This window comes from Hippocampus comes, unplaced genomic scaffold (assembly GCF_001891065.2).
Source record: "Hippocampus comes isolate QL1 unplaced genomic scaffold, H_comes_QL1_v1.1 scaffold46, whole genome shotgun sequence".
NCBI lineage: Eukaryota > Metazoa > Chordata > Actinopteri > Syngnathiformes > Syngnathidae > Hippocampus > Hippocampus comes.
Window position 1 is genome coordinate 711,892 of NW_017805780.1, and position 19,924 is coordinate 731,815.

A 19,924-nucleotide genomic window follows, 5' to 3' on the forward strand; every position below is an offset into this window, starting at 1 on the left:
TTGTATAAAAACATTTACAAGCATTTTTTCTGTCTTCCTCGCTTCCTCCTTTTCCATTTCTGCCTTAGTCTTCCTCGCTTTTGAGCTCCCTGGTAGCCCCATTGCTGCCAGTATAGTACCATACATTTGACGACTTTTTTTTTTTTAATATGCCAAAATGTAATGCTGAAGTCGATGTCTATAATTTTCCACCGAATTTGTGATGACCCTTAATCTATTCGTAACGAGACACATTTAATTTCGAAACAAAACCGTGAGAGAAGGGTGGACGAGTGTTGCTGTCCGCGGTGCTGACGCCAGCACCGCGACCGACGTCAATAACATGCGACAACCTTCAGAGACACGTCATAGCAAGTGAAAATGAACGTCAAAATTGCTGGCGTGAGCGGGAGTTCTATACATTTCTCAACGTAGTCTGATAGAATCGGACCCCCTTTGTACAACATCTTGGATTCGGATGTCTTTCTTTCTTTCTTTCTTTCCATATTGAACTTCAAAAGGTGCGTTTGACGTGCACACGTGAGCCTGCTGGCACGTCATCCAAAGCCGCTCAGGGAGGCCGGACCAGAGCACGTGAGCTAATGGGGGGCACATCCCCCGGTGTGCGAGCTTCCGCTTGATTCGGCCAATCGAAGAAGAGTGAGCTACGCTTAACAACGCCATCTGCTGTCAAGCCTCCCTGCTTCATGTCACCCCCCCTCCGCCGCCCACTCCCCCCCACCGTCCTATGAACCATCTGGGACCACCACTACTGCATCACTGCTCCACCACAAACCGTGAAGATGGCGTCCCGGGTAAGAAAATCCCACGTTATCACGTTCTCTATGGCGTTTTTAGACGAACGCGCGCTTCCTTCCTGGTTTCCAGATAAACCGGGCAGCAAAATGTCGGACCGACTGCTCGCTCCGACTATTTGGGATGCGGCCAAGCCAATGTCATTGCGAGCGGTGTTCGTCTTTATTTGTTGAAATGGACTCGATGCCGCAGCCTCACGCGCGCGCTTGCGATGTGCGAGACGCGATTCACCAGGCGTTTCGAGTCAGTAAAAAAAAAAAAAAAAGCAGGAGCGCGGCTGCTTAATCCCGGGAGCTGCTTGCCCTTGAACCGAGGCTGCTGCGTAAAAAGCGCTCGCTGATAAGAAGCTTGCCTTCCGCTGGCGGCGCATCGAACGGAACGACGTGCAGCATTTGAGGGCGCACCTCGACAGGGACGTGTGCGGCCTCTGTGGTGCTGATGCTGACAGTATTGTTTGGACGAGCGCCTTCGTTCCGCAGTGGTTTTGATGAGCACAGGAAAGGCGCTCGAGGGGTGGCTCGGCGTCGCTGTGCGTAGACTTGAGTCCATGTTTATCTTGTGTGCCGTCGGGTAACATGATCTAACTGAACGCAAGCTGTGTGTCTTCAGAAGGGCACCATCGTGGTTGTTGTTTTATGGACAAACTGCATAGTTGCTTCTCGGAGCAGTTTAGCAAAAAGCAGGTCAAGCTCACATTGTCACGAATATCTTGAGGGGGCGAATTGTTCCGCCGCTTGAACTATTTGGGGTTAGGCATACTCCCTTCAACAAAACAGCTCAGCGGGGCCCTGGTTTCAATGTTTGGCTCTGAGCCCACCTGTGTGGAATTTGTCTGTTCTTACCACACATGTGAGGAGAAGTGAAGACTCCATCATTGTCCCAATCCGTAAATGGAAATGTGGACGGTTGTTGGTCTTGACGTGTGCCCTGCGATGGACTGCCGACCATCCCGGGATGTGCCCCACCTTTCGCCCAAAGTCAGCTCATGGTATGGACCCCTGACCCGAGTGAGGAGAAGTGGCACAGAAAATGGCTGAACGATGGCCTGGTGCTTGAAATAAGGATCTGCCGGCAGCAAACCCGATTTGTTGTCCGAGGCACTGTCGGATTGCTTCATGCGGTTGCCGCGGTGACCGTGGCATGTGCTTCGACCGCAGTACACTGCGTTGGAATTTCTCCATCAGCTGGCGCTTACTACCGACCGAGTCAAAGTATTTTCATTTGATTTAACAAGACGAAAATGGATGGAAAGCGACTGCATTCAAATCACCACAATCACGCTAAATTGTCTTCTTCTGCCCCTCCTCCTTCGCCTCTCTCTTTGCAGACCATGCAAGCGGCACGATGCCCGACAGACGAGTTGTCGCTGACAAACTGCGCCGTGGTCAGCGAGAAGGATCTGCAGTCCGGCCAGTGAGTCGCCATCACTCTCAGCGCACCCGTCTTTCTCTTTCCGTGCCAATAAAGACGCGAACGCTGCTCACGTTTTGGTCTTTGCGAGCTGATTACCGCCAGATGTCATTCTTCTGATGAGTCATTTTTGATACGTGCAATCGTGTTTCCTTGACCACTGGGAGGATAAGCGGTTGGGGGAAATGGATGAGTGCATCTGTCAGCGGAGCGATTGAAGGTTTTATGACACTGGATATCATGCATTCAAATGACATCATTTCCCATGGAAATATTGATTCGACATTTGAACAAATCGGATGGAGACAGGCGGCCCAGAATAGATGGTGATGAGATGTTGCACCGTTTTCTGAATGATGGAATTCGATCATGTCTGTCGATGCCATAATACAACACAACACAACGCAACTCCACTCAAATGTATTTCTCAAGCGCTTGAAAGCAACCACCGCTATATGCAAAGGGCCCCACATGGAGCAAAAATCATTCATCCAACAACAAACAATAAAACAGTCAATTAATCAACTAAAAATCAAGTCTCGTGCTGAGACCAAAGCCAAAGAACAAAAATGAGCCTCCGCTTGGTTCTCGCTTCCTCTACTAGTGCCTGGTCCCATGCAGACCTTTGGCACCGGGCGCGGTGGGGCCGGGCCGTTTCAAGATTTGAAAACAAATCATGGTGATCTTCTAAAAAGGGACCCGGTGAAGGGATGCCAGTGTAGGAGCGATTTGCTTTCTCTTTCGAGTAACAGTCAGGAAGCGAGTGGCAGCATTTTGGAGCGACTGGAAACGCTTCATGGAGGATTATTAGCGGCGGAGAATTCTTCATTTCAACCTTTATATATAAAAAATGAAATTAAGATTCAGAAATGGGGTGATAATGTTGATCCATGATGTATTTGTCTTGAATTTGTGAAAACGCAGAATTCTTCATTTCAACCTTTATATAAAAAAAAAAAACAAAAACCAAAAAAAAAAAAAAAACAGCACATAGTTTCAAGTTGCCCTTGCAGAAAATGCATAAGCAAATGAATTAAGATCCATGATGTATTTGTCTTGAATTTGTGAAAACGGTCACTGTCTTTCTCCAGACACGTGACTGTGAAGACCACACCCAACCACAAATTTGTGTTCACGGTCAAGACCCACCACACCGTGGCGCCTGGTTCCATTGCCTTCAGCCTGCCACAGGTACTCCCACAAACATCCACAGAAAATGTGACGCAGCAAATTCTTGTGAGGATGTGATCCTTGAGAGGACATAACGCTGTTGTGTTGGCCTTGTTCTTGTCCAATACGAGTCTCAAAATAGCAGAGGGATTTACTAATGTCACTCGGCCATTTGTTTTTTTTTTTGCATGAAATGGCATTTCCTAAATTCGGCAAATCCATTTTGATTACTCTGAGAAAAATGACCTTGACCAGAGCTGCAAATTTGCTGCAAGCAACGCGTTTCTCAGTAGAAGATTGAATGAGCTTAGTGTGAACATGTGTGGGGGGGAAAAAAAAATCCAGTCAGTACGCGATGTGTGTGAACAAGTAATACCCCACACACTTCCTTGTTGACTTGTGTTTTGCCATCATTTTGAAGCGGTTCGTGGAGGCAAAGTCATGATGAAGAGTACTCTGATGTCTTTATTCTTGTCTGTTTCCTGAACAACACATTGTTGACTTGTGTTTTGCCATCATTTTGAAGGCAAAGTCATGATGAAGAGTACTCTGATGTCTTTATTCTTGTCTGTTTCCTGAACAACACAAACTGTCCTGCTTTGCTCTTTCCTTGGTCTGTTTTTCAGCGAAAATGGGCCGGTCTCTCCATTGGCCAAGAAGTAGAAGGTATTGCACTCTGAACGTCGAAATTGTTTGGCGCAAAAGCTGTCCAACTTTTGCACACCGAATGGATGATTGCTGACTGGACTTGACCGTCTCCCAAATCACGCAGTCACACATCATCAAAACTGTCATGTCGTTGTTGAGATTTGCTGTGAGGTTAAAAGAGGTTTTCTATCCCTAGTCAGCAAACCAAGGTAATAAATAAATAAATTGGGGCCCGGGGGGGGGGGGAATTTTGAGAAGAGGACAAAACTTTTTCATTGTTGCTGAGAGTTGCTGCGAGGTTAAAAGAGGTTTTCTATCCCTAGTAAGCAAACCAAGGTAATAAATAAATAAATTGGCGGCCGGGGGGAATTTTGAGAAGAGGACAAAACTTTTTCATGGCACTGTCTTGCCACAGTTGAATAATTGAATAAGGGTGATGATTCCAATACTTGTGTAGTAGTACAGAAATCAATATTTGACTTCTGAAATGGATGAAATGGAACATACTCATAAAGAAAAAAAAAAAAAGTTTGCGATGGAATGTTTCGGTATTGGTAATAAATTTCTGTCCTCAAGTGTCCAACTACAACTTCGACAAGTCCAAGCAGTGCATCGGTGCCATGACCATCGAGATTGACTTCCTGCAGAAGAAGAGCACCGACTCCTCACCGTATGACTCGGATAAGATGGCCGCCGAGTTCATCCAGAAGTTCAACAGCCAGGGCTTTTCTGTCACGCAGCAGGTGTAGTTGTTGTCCTTCGTATTCAGGCGCCAGAGTCCGGGACGCTTTGATTCTTATATGTGGTGCGCTTTCGTTTTCGTGTCGCAAACAATTCCTGTGCCGTTCTCCTCTCAGCTGGTCTTCAGTTTCTGCGACAAACTCTTTGGACTGGTTGTCAAAGACATTGAGGCGATGGATGCCAGCATCCTCAAAGGCGAAGCGGCCTCTGGAAAGAAACCGCAGAAGGTACGCGCACGCTGTGCTAGAATTTCATGGATCAACTCAACTCAAGCAGACTGTTTTTGACGGTGGTTGCTCTGTTGTTGCATCTAATGCTGTACTACGCCTTCTCGGCGTTATCGAAAAGGATGCCTTGTCCGCGGTGATCTCTTTGAGATTTTAATAGAGGTTTGAAATGAAAAACAAAGGAAATGACATGAAATTCATCCAGATTGTTGAAGTTTTCCTCCGTTTCCTTTGACAGATTGATGTTGGGCTACTGGTGGGAAACAGTCAGGTGATTTTTGAGAAGGCGGAGAGTTCATCCTTGACACTTGTTGGTATGTTTCGTATTTAAAAAAAAAAACAAAACAAAACAAAACAAAACAGTTGAAACAATATATAGCCATGAATGCAAGTGACTTCGTCATTGTCAAGGAATGAATGCGCTGAGAGACTTCAGGAGTCCCTAGCGAGGTACCTTTTGTCTCCGCAAGATGGCAGCAATGCGTGGCGTGTAGATGTGTCGAACTGCATTGAGTTAAAGACATTTGAAGTTAGCAAATTTGTCCAAAATAATAATCCTTTGTCCGACAATCTGAGTAACATTGGTGGAAGTTTAAATGCCATGTGTGCCTTTGTGATTATATTTATTTATTTTGTTACAAGAATACTGCATTTTTTTTTTTTTTTTTTTTGTAGGTAAGGCAAAGACCAAGGAGGCACGTCAGACAATCATCAACCCGGACTGGAACTTTGAGAAAATGGGCATCGGAGGTCTGGATAAGGAATTCTCTGACATTTTCCGGAGAGCTTTTGCTTCTCGGGTCTTCCCTCCGGACATTGTTGAGCAGATGGGTAAGGAATTGCCTTCGTTTGGTTGTCGGCCGTCCCGGTGTGGTAACATCCTTCATGAGGCAGACTCATGTTTGTGTCTCTTTGCCTTCCGGACGTTTCTCATCACTATTCCTTTGGTGTTCTGCGTCCAGGCTGTAAGCACGTGAAGGGCATCTTACTGTTTGGACCGCCGGGCTGTGGAAAAACCCTCATGGCCAGGCAGATTGGCAAAATGCTGAACGCCCGCGAGCCAAAGATCGTCAACGGCCCGGAAATCCTCAACAAATATGTGGGCGAGTCTGAGGCCAACATCCGCAAGTTGTTCGCTGATGCGGAGGACGAGCAAAAGCGGGTGTGCGGCCGGCCGGCTGTTCTCCTTTACATTTTCAGAAACGTGAAGTTGTGCTTTAACGTGTCTGGCCCTTTTCATCGCCGCCATCACTAGCTGGGAGCCAACAGCGGCCTTCATATCATCATTTTTGATGAGCTGGATGCCATTTGCAAGCAGAGAGGCACGGGTGCGAGCAGCACGGGCGTGCACGACACTGTGGTCAACCAGCTCCTCTCCAAGATTGACGGCGTGGAGCAACTGAACAACATCCTGGTCATTGGTAAATAACATTTGTCTCATTTCGGTTTCTATTATGTTTCCATCTCTGCTTCCTTTCCTCCTCTCCGTACGGCATCACTTTTTCTCTTTTTCACCAGGGATGACCAACAGGCCCGACCTGATCGACGATGCCCTCATGAGGCCCGGCAGGTTTGAGGTCAAGATGGAAATCGGTAAGTGTCCGACCTATGATTTCCTCTCGGCCTCGCGGTCCCGTTCGCCTGTCCCGTCGTTTCCAAAATATTCGAAAGCGCAGTTTTTCGGGTGCGTGACATTCAATTGTACGTTTTGAGCAAGTAATAAACAATTCGACCTTCACCCGGGGCTAAGATGAAGTCAAACAAATCTCTTCAATCAAAGCATTCGCCAGAGGCCAGACCAGACATCGTCAATCTGTCATGATTTCATGCCAGCCAAATCTGTCCATCACTCCGTTATCGTTATTTTAACCACGCTTCTGTCTTTGCTAAATTACAATTTGTCAGGGCTATTTTAAGGCCGTCAGATCTTCTTCTTCGGTGGCGTAGAGAACGTACTACTTAGCGTGTCACACGCATTCGCAGCGCACAAGCAGCGTATCTACTTCGGTAAAGTACCACGCCACATACTGATGCCCGCAATTGTTTGATTGCACATCTGTCGTGGGATACTGTGAAAACGAAAAAAAAAACCCGATATTTACAGTCTTTGCGGCACACATTCAATAAAGAAACAAAATATCACATTCCATGTGCGCCATGTAAAGCAGTAGGATATAAATTGAAGGTAATAAAAGTCCATCGCGCCATATATTTTGCTCTCGTCTCTCTCTCCGGTGGTCTTACCCGGTTAGTGATGATTATGGTGATGGACGAAAACCACTTCGGTCTCACCTTGTTGCTGTCATATCCGACCAGGTCTTCCTGATGAGAAAGGTCGCGTTCAGATTCTCACCATTCACACGAACAAGATGCGAAGCTTCAAGCTGCTAGCGCAAGATGTCAACATACCAGAGCTGGCAGCTGAAACCAAAAATTACAGCGGGGCGGAGCTGGAGGGGCTGGTCAGGGCTGCCCAGTCCACCGCCATGAACCGACACATCAAGGTCAGTTTGGCAATAATGACGCTTGGAAGAAATCTGGGCGCATTGATTTTCATGACGTCTCATGTCTATTTAAGGGCGCTTGTTGAAATATGATCTCATTTCATTTCATTTCAATATGCTATATAAACGGGTTGTTCATGATTCAGTGAAATGTGTTCCATAAAATAGATTGTTCGTCCGAAATCCAGGATAATTCTGTAAAATGACGAATTAGCTCCTCCAATGCTGTTATTTGAACACCATACAATGCTCGAATAACGGCGTTTGAGGAGCAATTTAGTCATGTCGAGGACCGTTTGAAGGTAGACGTGAAGGGCCGCCGCTGTCCACTATTTCAGCATTTTAATACCTTGAACATTTCATATATATCTGCATCTATAAAGTGGACATAAAATGAATGGATGGATGATAAATCTTCCAAAAAATGGGAATTTTTCAAGATAATTTTACCGCTTGTTTGGCAACATTATGATGCTCACAATGTGCATTCAAAGCCCAGCATCTTCGTCTTCTCTTTTTCAGACAGTCCTTCTCAAACATTTTTTTTTCGGCACTTCCCGAGTTTTGAGTAGGTGCAAAAATAAGAAGAATTGCTGAATGGATGTCATTTTGATTGCACATTTTAAGAGGCGGTTTCTGCAGTACAGTCTGCAGAATGATTTATTATTTTCATCTTACTTCTGCCATGAGATTGCACGAGCGGGGCAGGAAAAGGCTTTGCCTCTCTAAAAACAAAAACGCTCCCCTTTGAGTACAAAGTGATTATGATGGGAGTCGTTTGTGGTGGAATAGCAGTGAAAATTCATATTGCCGTGAGATGTGTTTCGAATAAGTTAGCGTCTCTATATACTGTAGGTCATTGCGCTCATGGCATTTGGATTGTTTTTTTTTTTTTTTTCCAGGCTACATCTACCGTCGAGGTTGACATGGAGAGGGCAGAGAAGCTGCAGGTCACCAGAGATGACTTCATGGGATCCCTCAACAATGACATTAAACCAGTGAGCCTCATCTCCTTTTCAATTGATGACCTGGGATGCGGATTACAATTTAATTCCTCTTGGGTTTTTTTTTTCCCCCCCAGGCATTTGGTACAAACCAGGAGGATTACTCCAGCTACATCATGAATGGCATCATCAAATGGGGCGACCCGGTTACCCATGTCCTGGATGATGGAGAGCTGCTCGTACAGCAGACCAAGAACAGCGATCGCACACCGCTGGTCGCTGTGCTGCTCGAGGGTCAGCATTTGCCGATGGTACCAATACTGTCAAAATGAGCCCTGACCGGCTGACCGGGCGGCACTCGGCTCCTTGCAAAAATACAAAAAAACCGTCATTTCTCACTCTCACACATATTCTATGATGCCGACGTTGGCAGCATTTGCCCAGTGGCACCGTATTACATAAAAGAAGCATGTAAGATGGTTATCGCTGGCGACAACAAACATCATTTGACTTGTCCAATGTCTCACTTGTCAAACGTACCCCCAGGTCCGCCCCACAGTGGAAAAACAGCTTTGGCAGCCAAGATTGCGGAGGACTCACAGTTCCCCTTCATTAAGATTTGTTCTCCAGACAAGATGATTGGACACTCAGAGATTTCCAAGTGCCAGGCCATCAAAAAGGTTAGTGACGCACCGTTTAACCTTTTGTGAGCGAACACGTCCACTGTTTTGGAGCTTGAGAGAAAGGACCCAAACACAAAAGAGTCGTTCTGAAGCAGTAAACAAAAACCTTCATGGGCTCAAATGAATGCCACTGAGAAATCCACCTCATAACACTGCACTGCTCCCCCCCAAAAATTGCGTCAACTAGCCAGCAGCATTTTCTAGGGCAGTTTCGCATGTAGAATCCAAACACCTCATTAGTTTTTCTCTATATGCTCCCATTTCTTGTCATTTGACTTGTTTTTGTGTTGTTTTTTTTTGAAAGTGCGAGGCCATTTTTTTTACATTAAATCTTTGTTCATTTGTTAGGCATACAGTCATGAAGATAGCGGATCGCTTTATGACATGATGGAAGAGTGCTCGTGGACATTTACTCGCAGTCGCGGGCGTGGCGGAATATTTAGTGCACAGGGCGTGGATTTTTTTCATCATATTGTGACTGCTATGTATGGGTAAAAAAAAAAAAAAACATCCATCCATTATCCGAGCCGCTTAAATAACTCAACACTTCAGTCTCCGCACACTTGTCCTGCTTGCCGCTGATGAAAGGCAAAGATGAAAACTAGTTTGCTAGCCCTGGCGCAAACTGTGCCCTAAAGCCGACAAACTGCTTCGGGTCAGAAAATCAGGACTGCGACTTCAGCTGATATTTCCCATCCTGTTTTCCCTGAATTTTAGGTCTTTGATGATGCTTACAAATCCCAGCTGAGCTGTGTGGTGGTTGATGACATCGAACGTCTGCTCGACTATGTCCCAATCGGACCGCGTTTCTCCAATCTGGTTCTTCAAGCCTTGTTGGTGCTCCTGAAGAAGGCACCACCCAAGGTCAGAGTTCACTAATTGGTAGACCGCTATCACGACTGTTGTCGAAATTTTATGTTCAAGAGAGCGGTACAAACAAAGTAGCGTGTCAAAAGAGTTACTGTCACCGATTTCTCCTTCAGGGTCGGAAACTGCTGATAATTGGCACCACCAGCAGGAAGGACGTCCTCCAGGAGATGGAGATGCTGGACGCCTTCAGCACCACCATCCACGTCCCTAACATCTCGACCGGGGAGCAGCTTGTTGACGCTTTAGAGGTACAAAGTCACACGGACACTTGAGTAAATGATGCGCGCTCTCGCCGAGAGCTACGCAGTCGCGCGGGCGCGTGCCATTGAAAAATGCACAAATAAAATAACCTTGGTTCCCTCTGAGCCACTGAACGAAATGCCACTTTGTTTCCCGTGCTGTCGCATTCAAAGCATTGACTTTTGAAGATTCTCGGGAGGCGTCGCTCACATTCCGCGCTTCCTTTTTTCTGCAGCTGCTGGGCAGCTTCACAGACAAAGAGAGGGCCAGCATCGCACAGCAGCTGAAAGGAAAGCGAGTTTGGATCGGCATTAAGAAACTCCTCGTGCTTATCGAGATGTCGCTGCAGGTACACGCGCACCTGAAATGGCGGCACCATCCTGTGCAGTGAACTCGTTAGTCTTTCATCTTTGTATGGAACTGCTGTATAGTTCACGCTACACCGGCAAAGTCTGCAAAATATCAATTTTCTTCAATTTATATATATATATATATATATATGTGTGTGTGTGTGGACAGTATTATAAATAGTATTCAAAAAAAAAAAATCAAAATCAAGACAATTTCATGACAACACTCAAGTCAAAGCAACCAAACACGAATGACACATTTTGATGTTTGGACTCTTTTTTTGTTGACTGTACGTCACCCACGTCTGACTTTGTTGTCTCTAGATGGACCAAGATTACCGAGTGACAAAGTTCCTGTCGCTGCTGCGAGATGAGGGGGCGTGAGTATGCTTGCGGAAAAAAAAAAAATCACCCCCGTAGAGCATCAGCAACATCCCTCAATTCAAACTTTCTTTGTTTTGGGTTCATCTGCTTCACTTTTTGCCGTTGCTGTCTCCATCTTGTGCGAACCCGTGTGCCTGTGTGTGTGTGTGTGTGTGTGTGTGTGTGTGTGTGTGTGTGTGTGTGTGTGTGTGTGTGTGTGTGTGTGTGTGTGTGTGTGTGTGAGTGACTCCCAATTGCAGTGCCTTTCCTCACCAATCATTTTATTTTGCATCAGGTTGAATGAAGGCAATCAAATCCGCATTTAAGCCGCCACTCAGTGGTTCCCACTGTGCACTGGTAAGCTCAACAACAAATGTGCCCTGAGAATCCTTCGAATGGAAAAATGCAATTCAGCCCTTTTAGAATAGTCGCCCGACGACAGACAGCACGCTGTCTTATCTGGTGTTGATTGCAGTCTTGAGATTGCTTGCGTATGTCCTTTAACGTCTCACCTTCTTCAGCGCCCAAAGCAAGGCCATGTAATTAAACCACCAACGTAGGCCTAATGCACGGCCGTCCAAACTACGGGCCGAGGGGCCATTAGGGGCCTGCCATCCATTTCCAATTTCCATACACGCTGAGGCAAATTGGTCAATTTAATTATAGCCAAATGCTCTTTTCAACAAGTCATGTGGTCTTGCTTTAAATGCCTTTTGCCTCCATGTTTTGGGTGTTTTTTTTTTTTTTTGTATACATCTGTCATTCATAAAAACCATGCTTGGATTGTTTTTTCCACTCTACTATGCTCTTTATTGTTTTTATTTTTTCATTTAATTTTCACAATGGAAATATTTGAATTTGGGGTGGGTGGGGTAAATGCATCCTGTTACAGGCAGTGGCTCTATGAGCAGCAGCCAATCACAGGGCTTAAAAAGACTGTTCAGACACACGGGAAACCCACATAAGAACACTGAGATGCCAAACTACACCGGCATTTCTCCCATTTGAAAATTTGAGGGAGGGGCGGGGGGCGTTCCTTCACAATGTAAGTCACTTAAATGCAGTTTTGGGCTTGTCCTTGCCAAGAAAGAAAGTTGAACCGTATTGTAAACGGCATCATTATCTCTATCCAGAATTGCCCATGTCTACTTTGTGTGTTTTACAGCGATCGCAGCTTTTATGAGTAGGCTGGCTTCGGAAATGCAACGACTATTTCATCATCAACAAGCCGCAAACAGGATGAGGAAGAGGAGAAGAGCCCATCATGTTTGTCCACCAAGTCATTCCTCCGTCCATCTTTCTAAATACACAATCTGGTTAAAGACACCCCCCGCCCCCCTTTTCCCCGCATGATCCCATAGGCAATATCTCGATCACTGCCCACGTGTCACCCCCGTCACCAAAGTATATTTGTTGTCTTTACTGCAGTCTACAGGAAGTCGTACTGTCATTGAATTGTTATCTGGAAAGATACTGCAAGAGACGATTGTTTAAAAAACAAAAAAAGTGGTTTTGTGCATCGTGCTAAAGAAAAAAAGCAACATGTGTTTTTAGCTTCTTGTGTAGTAGGTGTGGTATTTGTTATTGTCTTGCTAAGTTATAGTCCTGGGGTGTCCAAACCTTTTTGTTGGAGGGCCGCGTGCAGAAAAGTGGAAGGATGAAAGGAAAGTCAGTCAAGAAAGCAATCCTACATTGTTTGTATTGTTCATCAGTTTTCTGTTCAAGGTGTTCAGGCAAATTCTCCCAAGTTATACATATATGCATGTACAGGGAGAGAGCTGGCCACCGAGGAATGGATGGCAGGTCGCAAACGGCCTCCATAGTTTGGACACCTCTGTTCTAGTCAGTCTGATACTGTACATACAAAGTAAGAAGGCAGGACACAGAGAATGCAACTAAAACGGACATAAATAGCGCGCAGATTATTTTTGCTTCGTGGACTGTCGGAGGATTGCAGTGACCATGTCGTGGCTAAGCAAAACGTACTTTGTTCCCTGTGTAAATGTTAAGCCTTTAATTCTCTGTAACGTGTCCATGGCTTCAGGTCAATGTAAGGCCAACTTAAGCCCAAAGTACATAGTGTATATATAAACACAGGCAGTATATTGAGAATCGTTGAAATGATCCAAGTTCTTTCCAAATTACGTATAGAGACAGACTATATAACAGTGCGATTTGTGATCCTTTGGTGTTCCGGATATCGTGACATCATCGGGCTAGTTATAGTGGAAGTGAATGTTGGATTGTGGAGTGTCTGTTGTGTGCAGTTCAGTTCAGTTCAGTACAGTTTAGTAAAAATAGTGTAGCTTTGGCATCGTCAGTGTTCAATGCAAAAGAAAAACGCAGCTTTTAAGATGGATGTGAAATCACAACTGAAAAAAAAAAAAAAACAACAAAAGCAAAATATTCAAAGTAAATGGTTCCTCATGGAAGCATGAGTTTGTGTCTCCTTGCCTGCATGTGTTAGAAGCTAACGCTGTGTGTGTATGCATATGAAAGTGCATACACGGTGGCTAAAGTTTACCTGGAACAAAACTGACTATGCTCTCAATATTTTGTTATACAAACTGTTGAGGCAATCACTCTGTGACGCAAGGCAGATTTCACTTCAGAGCATTAAAGAGTCGGGGGGTGCAGGGGAGGGGGGGGGGTTCTCAACTGTATTTCTCGGGCACTTTCAAACAACCACTGCTATGTACAAAGTGCTGTACGTTGGGCCAAAATCATTCAATTCATACAGCAACAAACAATAACGGCGACGGTAGAAAGCACAAAAACAGTCCAACTAAAAAGTCTCAGCCACTGGGACCAAATCCCATCACTTGTGTCTTCTTTTTATGGAAATTCAAGACATTCGGTGCCATCCAGGTCTTGATCTCCTCCAGACAGGATCAAAAAAGTGTACAAACAAACAAACAAACAAGCAAACAGAAACAATCCTGTGTCACCTGTACTATGTTTGAGAAAAACAACTTTATACGTACTTTGAAAAAAAAAAAAAGGTTGTTTTTTTTTTCCTGGGCTGCTCCACTACTACGTCCATCAAAGCATGCCTTGAATTTGGGCAGGCTACCAAGGAATCTCAAAACTAGCAAAGCATCCTGGAACTGAATGTGCTGCTGAGCTGCTCACAAAAGTTGGCTCTGGTGATTGCCTCATATGGTTGCCAAACACAATATTAACCATGCCCTCATTTTTGTCCAGGCTAATTTTATTCACTTGTTTATTGACTTGAATAATTCTACTGGGTGAATATCATTTGTTATTATTCACATTTTTATTGAGTATTCCTTTTGTCAGTTACTGCGATGACCATTGTTTGATGTGTGATGAAGAATTTACTCCTTAAATCAGGTAGTGCTTACTTTACTGTCTTTTCCACCTCTTGAATTGTGTTTACTGCTTCATGTCCAAAGTCTGTTTTCTTCTCATCATTGACAACATTGGTGTGTATGTGTGCGAGTGTGTGTGTGTGTGTGTGTGTGTGTGTGTGTGTGTGTGTGTGTGTGTGTGTGTGTGTGTGTGTGAGTGTGAGAGAGAGATGTATTATTGCAATAAAAAGCACAGATGCACAAAAAAAAATCATCCTGCTGTCTATTGTTTGTTGGTGAAGTCTCACAAGACAGAGTATCTAAAAAAGGGTGGGTTTTGCCGTTGTGGGTGTGAACACAGCTAATTCCCTACACTGCCAAATCCAAGGGGCTCCTTTCATGCCTTCAAATAGACACCTTGCACCTGTCTCTGATTGGTTGCTTTTCATCACGAGTTGTTTCAAGGTCAAAGATGGGGTAATTTTTTTTAAACTAATCGACATACTTCTGTCAGCCTTACACTGATAGTTTGAAATTGCAAACTCACTCTTTATTAAATACAGTAACCTTTGTTGATTCCTACCACTGTACACACTAAGTACATCTTTTCTTTTTTTTTTTTTAATTCGACTCATCTCTTCGTTCAAAAAAAAAAAAAAAAAGCTTTGCAATCGCGGTTGCTGAGGGAAAACGGAAGCGTCATCTCGCTTGGCCGTTTCTGCAAGCGAATCTCGGCCGCGCGCCAGCTCCTCGCTCCGACCGCTAGAGAGCAGCACTGAGCCTCGTGACGACTCATCCACAGCCGAAGCAACCGTGCTCCCTCTCCTGACCCGCATTCGGCCGCGGCGACCGCCAGAGCTCGGGGGAGGACGCGGCGCGCACACGCGAATCGTGGCCGTGGCTTTGACAGTTGCGGCCACACACGCGCCAGTCAGCGGAGGGAAGTGGGCCAACTGGGAGAGGCTCGGCGCTTTTTCGGGAAGGTAAATGCACCTCCGCTCGCTTTCACCACCGATTATGCCACCCCCCCCTCCCGCCTCCCCGTGTTTTCCGCCGGCTTTACCCCGTTGGCTTCGCTGAATTGTTGTTGACGGCTCTTGAGGCGGTTACGCGGCTTTAGAGTGCAGCTTGGTGAGTGTTGGTCTTATGTTGTGGGGGCGGAAGAGGGGCGTGAGGGGGGGGGGTGCATTCAGTGACGGCTGCGGTGTGTACTGTACGTGAAGCCGCGGTGCAAGGTGAGCGCTGTCCTCACGTCAACCCGGTCGGCCTGCCCGTCCCCTGCACGGTAACGTGACCTAAACGCGAATGTAAGGAATACTTTGAGCCGCCTCGTTTGCGGAAACGCCTCGAGCGAGACCAGCGCGCTTCCAAAGAAACGCTGGGCTCTTCGCAAGAGAGATATGAAATAGTGTTTTGCCTTCAAAAAAATGGCTGAACTGAACGCGTTGCTCTTTTTGGAAGATCTCACGAGTACATCGGCGAGATGTCACGGCAGTCCGGCGGCTGCAACGACGACAAGTCTGCGTTCATTAATCGGTGGCGGATTTGTTGTCAGCGTCAGAAAACTAGCTCGTGTTGTTGTTGTTGTTTTTTTTAAGGTGCTGTCGCGTTGGGCCACCTCAGAAGTATTTTGCCGTTTGGGTGTCAGTGTGGTGCATCGAATGCATTCAGAGTCTTCCTCTCACGGGATAGTCCGATGCAAGTGTTGGATGGGACCGGCACTTGATAGACTGTAATTTCATGCCGTCCACTTGGTCATGCCAAACCACCGGGCAAGTACACGCTGTACTCGACGCAACTGACAACGTTATGGCCACTTGGCCCTTGCACCACTCTGATAAATACCGAGAGTAGTTATTAATAATTGGTTTACCTCTTTTGGGGACTTTCAACTTGGATACAAAGGACGCAGTGTTGTTTGAAAGATGGACGTGATGATGTGTTTTGCATTGAAAATGCTTGAACAAGTTGCAAGAAGATTTACGGTCGTGCAATGTCATGCAGGAACGGCAGCTCTACTTAGATGGCCTCTTTGTTGGCAATGTCAGGAAATTATTCGGATTTTTTTTTTTTCTTTTGAGGTGCTCTTCTGTTGGAGAGCGATGTAAGTGTGGTGTCATTTGTGTCACCTTAAAATGAGCAACAGGATTTTTTTTTTTTTTTTTTTTTACAGATAATTTAACCAATCTGCTCGGTAATTATTTACGAAGAAATATTTTTGCCCATTGTGGTTGCTATGAAATGGATTAAAATGTTGAAATATGTTTAATGCACATATTTAGTTACCCCCCCCCCAAATAAATCAATGAAATGAAAAAAATGAATGTGCCTTTGCCCAACTTGTGAGGGGCCAAATTAGGCGGTTTTAGGGGTGCTGAGTTGAATGAAGAATGTTTTTTTTTTTTTTTTTTAAGGCCATCCACACTCACCTCGTTATTCATGCGGGCATTGAGCACAGGGGTGCCCAAATGTTTTCATTTGAGGGCCACATTCATAAGGATGCAAGGGCCACTTTAAAACTCTTCAACTTGAATTCATGAAACGTTAAAATCAGTCAAGCAAGCAATGATGTATTGTGAACATTTTACTTTGGACAACTGTTACGTAGCAGCTTTCTGTTAAAGGTGAGGAGGTAAATTGTTGAGCATTTTTCAAGATTTTAGCGTGGCCAACGGCCCCCTGCATCGATCAGTAGCCGAATCCCAGCTCTACGTTCAGAACCAAAACAAGAACAAACTGTAATCAGCTGAGCATTTTTAAAACAGTCACGTGTTAGGGCCAGTCATCTCATCAAAGAACTGAAAACGTTGATGTTCAAGCCTGAATAGGAAGTCCAAGTCACCCTTCCCACTTTTCACTGAACGTCATTTAAAAGCTTGTTGTTGTTTTATGTTGTTGTACCTGTGGCAGAATTGAACAGGATTTGCTCGGAATCGCAACCGTGCATGCAATGACACAATTCAAAAACGCAAATATCCGCCCGAGAAGGATTTCATCCTGATTATTTTGGCCTTTTTTTTTTTTATTTATTTATTAGTCGTCCACTGGAAGACAGAACAATGGCCGAATGAATGAAAACATGCCAAAGCTGTTTGAAAATATCCCAAGTACGGTTGTATGTTTACATCTAAAGCTATAATCTCCGCTTTGCATGCCAGCAGCCAGACATGACCTCCTTTGACGTCCGTTGCTCACCCCCACAACCCCCCCTCGCCGCGTTCCCATACAGCTTATTGCTGCAAGGCTGCGTTCTGGTTTTCTGAGGTTAATTCGTAATGTATAGAGCGAGAGCGTGTTTGTGGAGGAAGGGGGAGGAGACAGGAAAGAAAAACCAGTCTCCTCCACCCCGCCTGCCTGTGAGAATGACTTACATAAGAGTCCCGCGAGGATCCACAGCCTGCTCACGTCACAAAGGTGCAGACGGTGCAGGTGGGGCTCGCGTGGCTCCATCCAGTTTGCCGAGTTAGCAAAACACGCTTTCTGTCAGTGGTACTGAAAGTCATCCAGGAAGCTGTTCTTAGGGTGTACCCGCCATCGTAAGCATACGGACGGTATTCGGAGCTCAGACTCCGTCTGCGGATGATGTTTCATTAACGGGGGAATCCGCAAAGGTTACATCAAGGCCTCTGGACTTTTCACACATCATCCACAGGCGGGCGACAACAACACCCTTTTTGTAGCCCCCCCCCTCCCCCTCCCAGGGTGACTAAATAGGAGGAGGACTCCACAGATAAAATTTTGAACAGAAGAAAGCCTTTTGGATGAAAGGTGAAACGTCTTCATCAGCCCCCCCCAAAAAAAGTCTTATTTCACCCTTTGCGGATTATCGCGACCTGCACGATTGAGAACAGACTTAGAGAGACGAGAAATATAATTGAGGGCAATAAGCGGCTCAGCGCTATGCTGTCTGGCTGCCGCTACTGTTTTTTCACCGCGACGACTGCAAAACAATTTCTTCATGCCAAGCGCAAATGGCCAACAGACCCAAGTCAGAGTGTCGAGCTTTTCGGTGGGAGTGTAACGTGAAACAGATAAGGAGCACAAGAGTCAAACCGTGACTCGATTGAGAAAAATGTTGTGTCGCGTCGCCCCAATTTGTGTCTTGGACTCATTTGTTCATGCGTCGAAGCTCATCTCCCGCGTGGCCCTGATCAAATGATGGCGGACCTCAAGGAAACGCTCGGACGCATTTGTTCATGCGTCGAAGCTCATCTCCCGCGTGCCCCCTGATCAAATGATGGCGGACCTCAAGGAAACGCTCGCGTTTTGATGAATGCAAATCATGCGGCTTGTTTTGTAGCGTCTCAAAATCTTTTTTGGGTTCCCTCGACTTCTACGATGGTGACGGCTTGTTTTGTAGTGTCTCAATCTTTTTTGGGTTCCCTCGACTTCTACGATGGTGTTATCCAACAGCTCTCGTCACATTTTCTTCAATCTTACGTCACGGTGGCAACGTCATATTCCTTCTATTTTTGTGACCAGCGCAGACGTATTACAATTGAATTTCAAGTCACATCCCACCCCCCCCCCCCCAAAAAAAAAAATTGTCCGCTAGATTCAAAATCTCCATTTCTAACGCCATTCTGCACGACAGGCGACGTGCGTTTTTATGGGTGACCCCACTCCAGAGGGCCGCAGGAAATTGCAGAGGCGAAATGTGATGTGGACAGTAGTAAAACTTGGAGGATCACAGAGAGACGACGATGTCGCCAGCCGGTTCAATTTTAGATTGGGTGTGCTCCCGTTCGGGAACTCGGGCTCCCGTTCCAATTGACTGGTTTATTTTTTTGTGGTCTGCACTGGCAGCCGCTGAGTTTTGGACCCGGGCCTTCAGTGGGTATTTAGTCACCTAATCCACCTCTTAGTAACACCATCATGCCCCCCCCCCGCCCAAAAAAAAAGTACAAAAACCCCACTACTGTATATAAATAGCGCTGCGTTCACACTGCAGAGCGTGGTGTTCCGAAACTGTTACTAAAAACAACTTCACAGACGATGATCTGTCCGGTCTCCCTTCCGAGCACTCTCACCCGCATGCGCGGCATCCATTTCCGACGTATACCCGCACGCGCAAGAGGCCGACGTGTGCCGTTAAGGAAGGCGACGTTGGGCGACGTTATAATCTGGCCGCGCCAATCCATCGAAGCGTGAAATGTGATTGGACAAAAATAAAAAAATAAATAAAAGACGAGAAACCCCGTGGCCGAGTCACATGCCACGAAATGACAACAAAAGACGGTGCAAAATAAATCATTTCCACATAATTTGAAGTGGTAAATGGAGGTCTGGGCTTCTGATAGCATTTATGTGATTCAACTCACCCTTTGGCATCCGCACACAATAACAGACGTCGAAGTTTATCCTTTACTGCGACGTTTTACGGCTCGAATGAACGCGAGCCGCCTCGCGAGAAGCAAAATAAAACACGATGATGAAAGTCCGTCGCGTTCGGCGGTAGACTCGAGGTGCGTTGCCTGACCGTCGGCAGAGTTGGACAGGAAAACCCCATCAATGCATCCAATGTAAACAGCTCCGATGAGTTACGAAGAAGCGATGTGGGCATTCTAACAAGAACCAACAATGCGACTTGAGAAAACGCTACACTCATCCTTTAAATGGCTAAAATTGATGACAATGAAGCTCTTCTCCTGCAAAACAACGTAAAAAA

The 19,924-nt window shown here is 45.7% G+C and overlaps 1 protein-coding gene across 2 annotated transcripts; it reads left to right on the forward strand.

The window, feature by feature from the left end:
- Positions 1 to 466: 466 nt before the first annotated feature.
- Positions 467 to 13,235, forward strand: LOC109524779 (vesicle-fusing ATPase). Of its 2 annotated transcripts, XM_019884877.1 has the most exons (21): positions 467 to 794; positions 2,123 to 2,208; positions 3,297 to 3,396; positions 4,002 to 4,041; positions 4,600 to 4,766; positions 4,881 to 4,991; positions 5,230 to 5,305; positions 5,667 to 5,822; positions 5,954 to 6,153; positions 6,247 to 6,412; positions 6,510 to 6,584; positions 7,308 to 7,495; positions 8,398 to 8,493; positions 8,577 to 8,733; positions 8,986 to 9,119; positions 9,840 to 9,986; positions 10,106 to 10,240; positions 10,468 to 10,581; positions 10,907 to 10,962; positions 11,241 to 11,302; positions 12,111 to 13,235. In XM_019884877.1, exons 1-20 carry the CDS (start codon positions 783 to 785, stop codon positions 11,269 to 11,271), a joined length of 2,247 nt encoding a protein of 748 aa, XP_019740436.1. In that variant the 5' UTR covers positions 467 to 782; the 3' UTR covers positions 11,272 to 11,302; positions 12,111 to 13,235. The 2 variants fall into 2 exon arrangements, with proteins under 2 accessions (XP_019740436.1, XP_019740437.1); XM_019884878.1 differs by lacking the exon at positions 11,241 to 11,302 and having other exon boundaries at positions 468 to 794.
- The last annotated feature ends 6,689 nt before the right edge of the window (positions 13,236 to 19,924 follow it).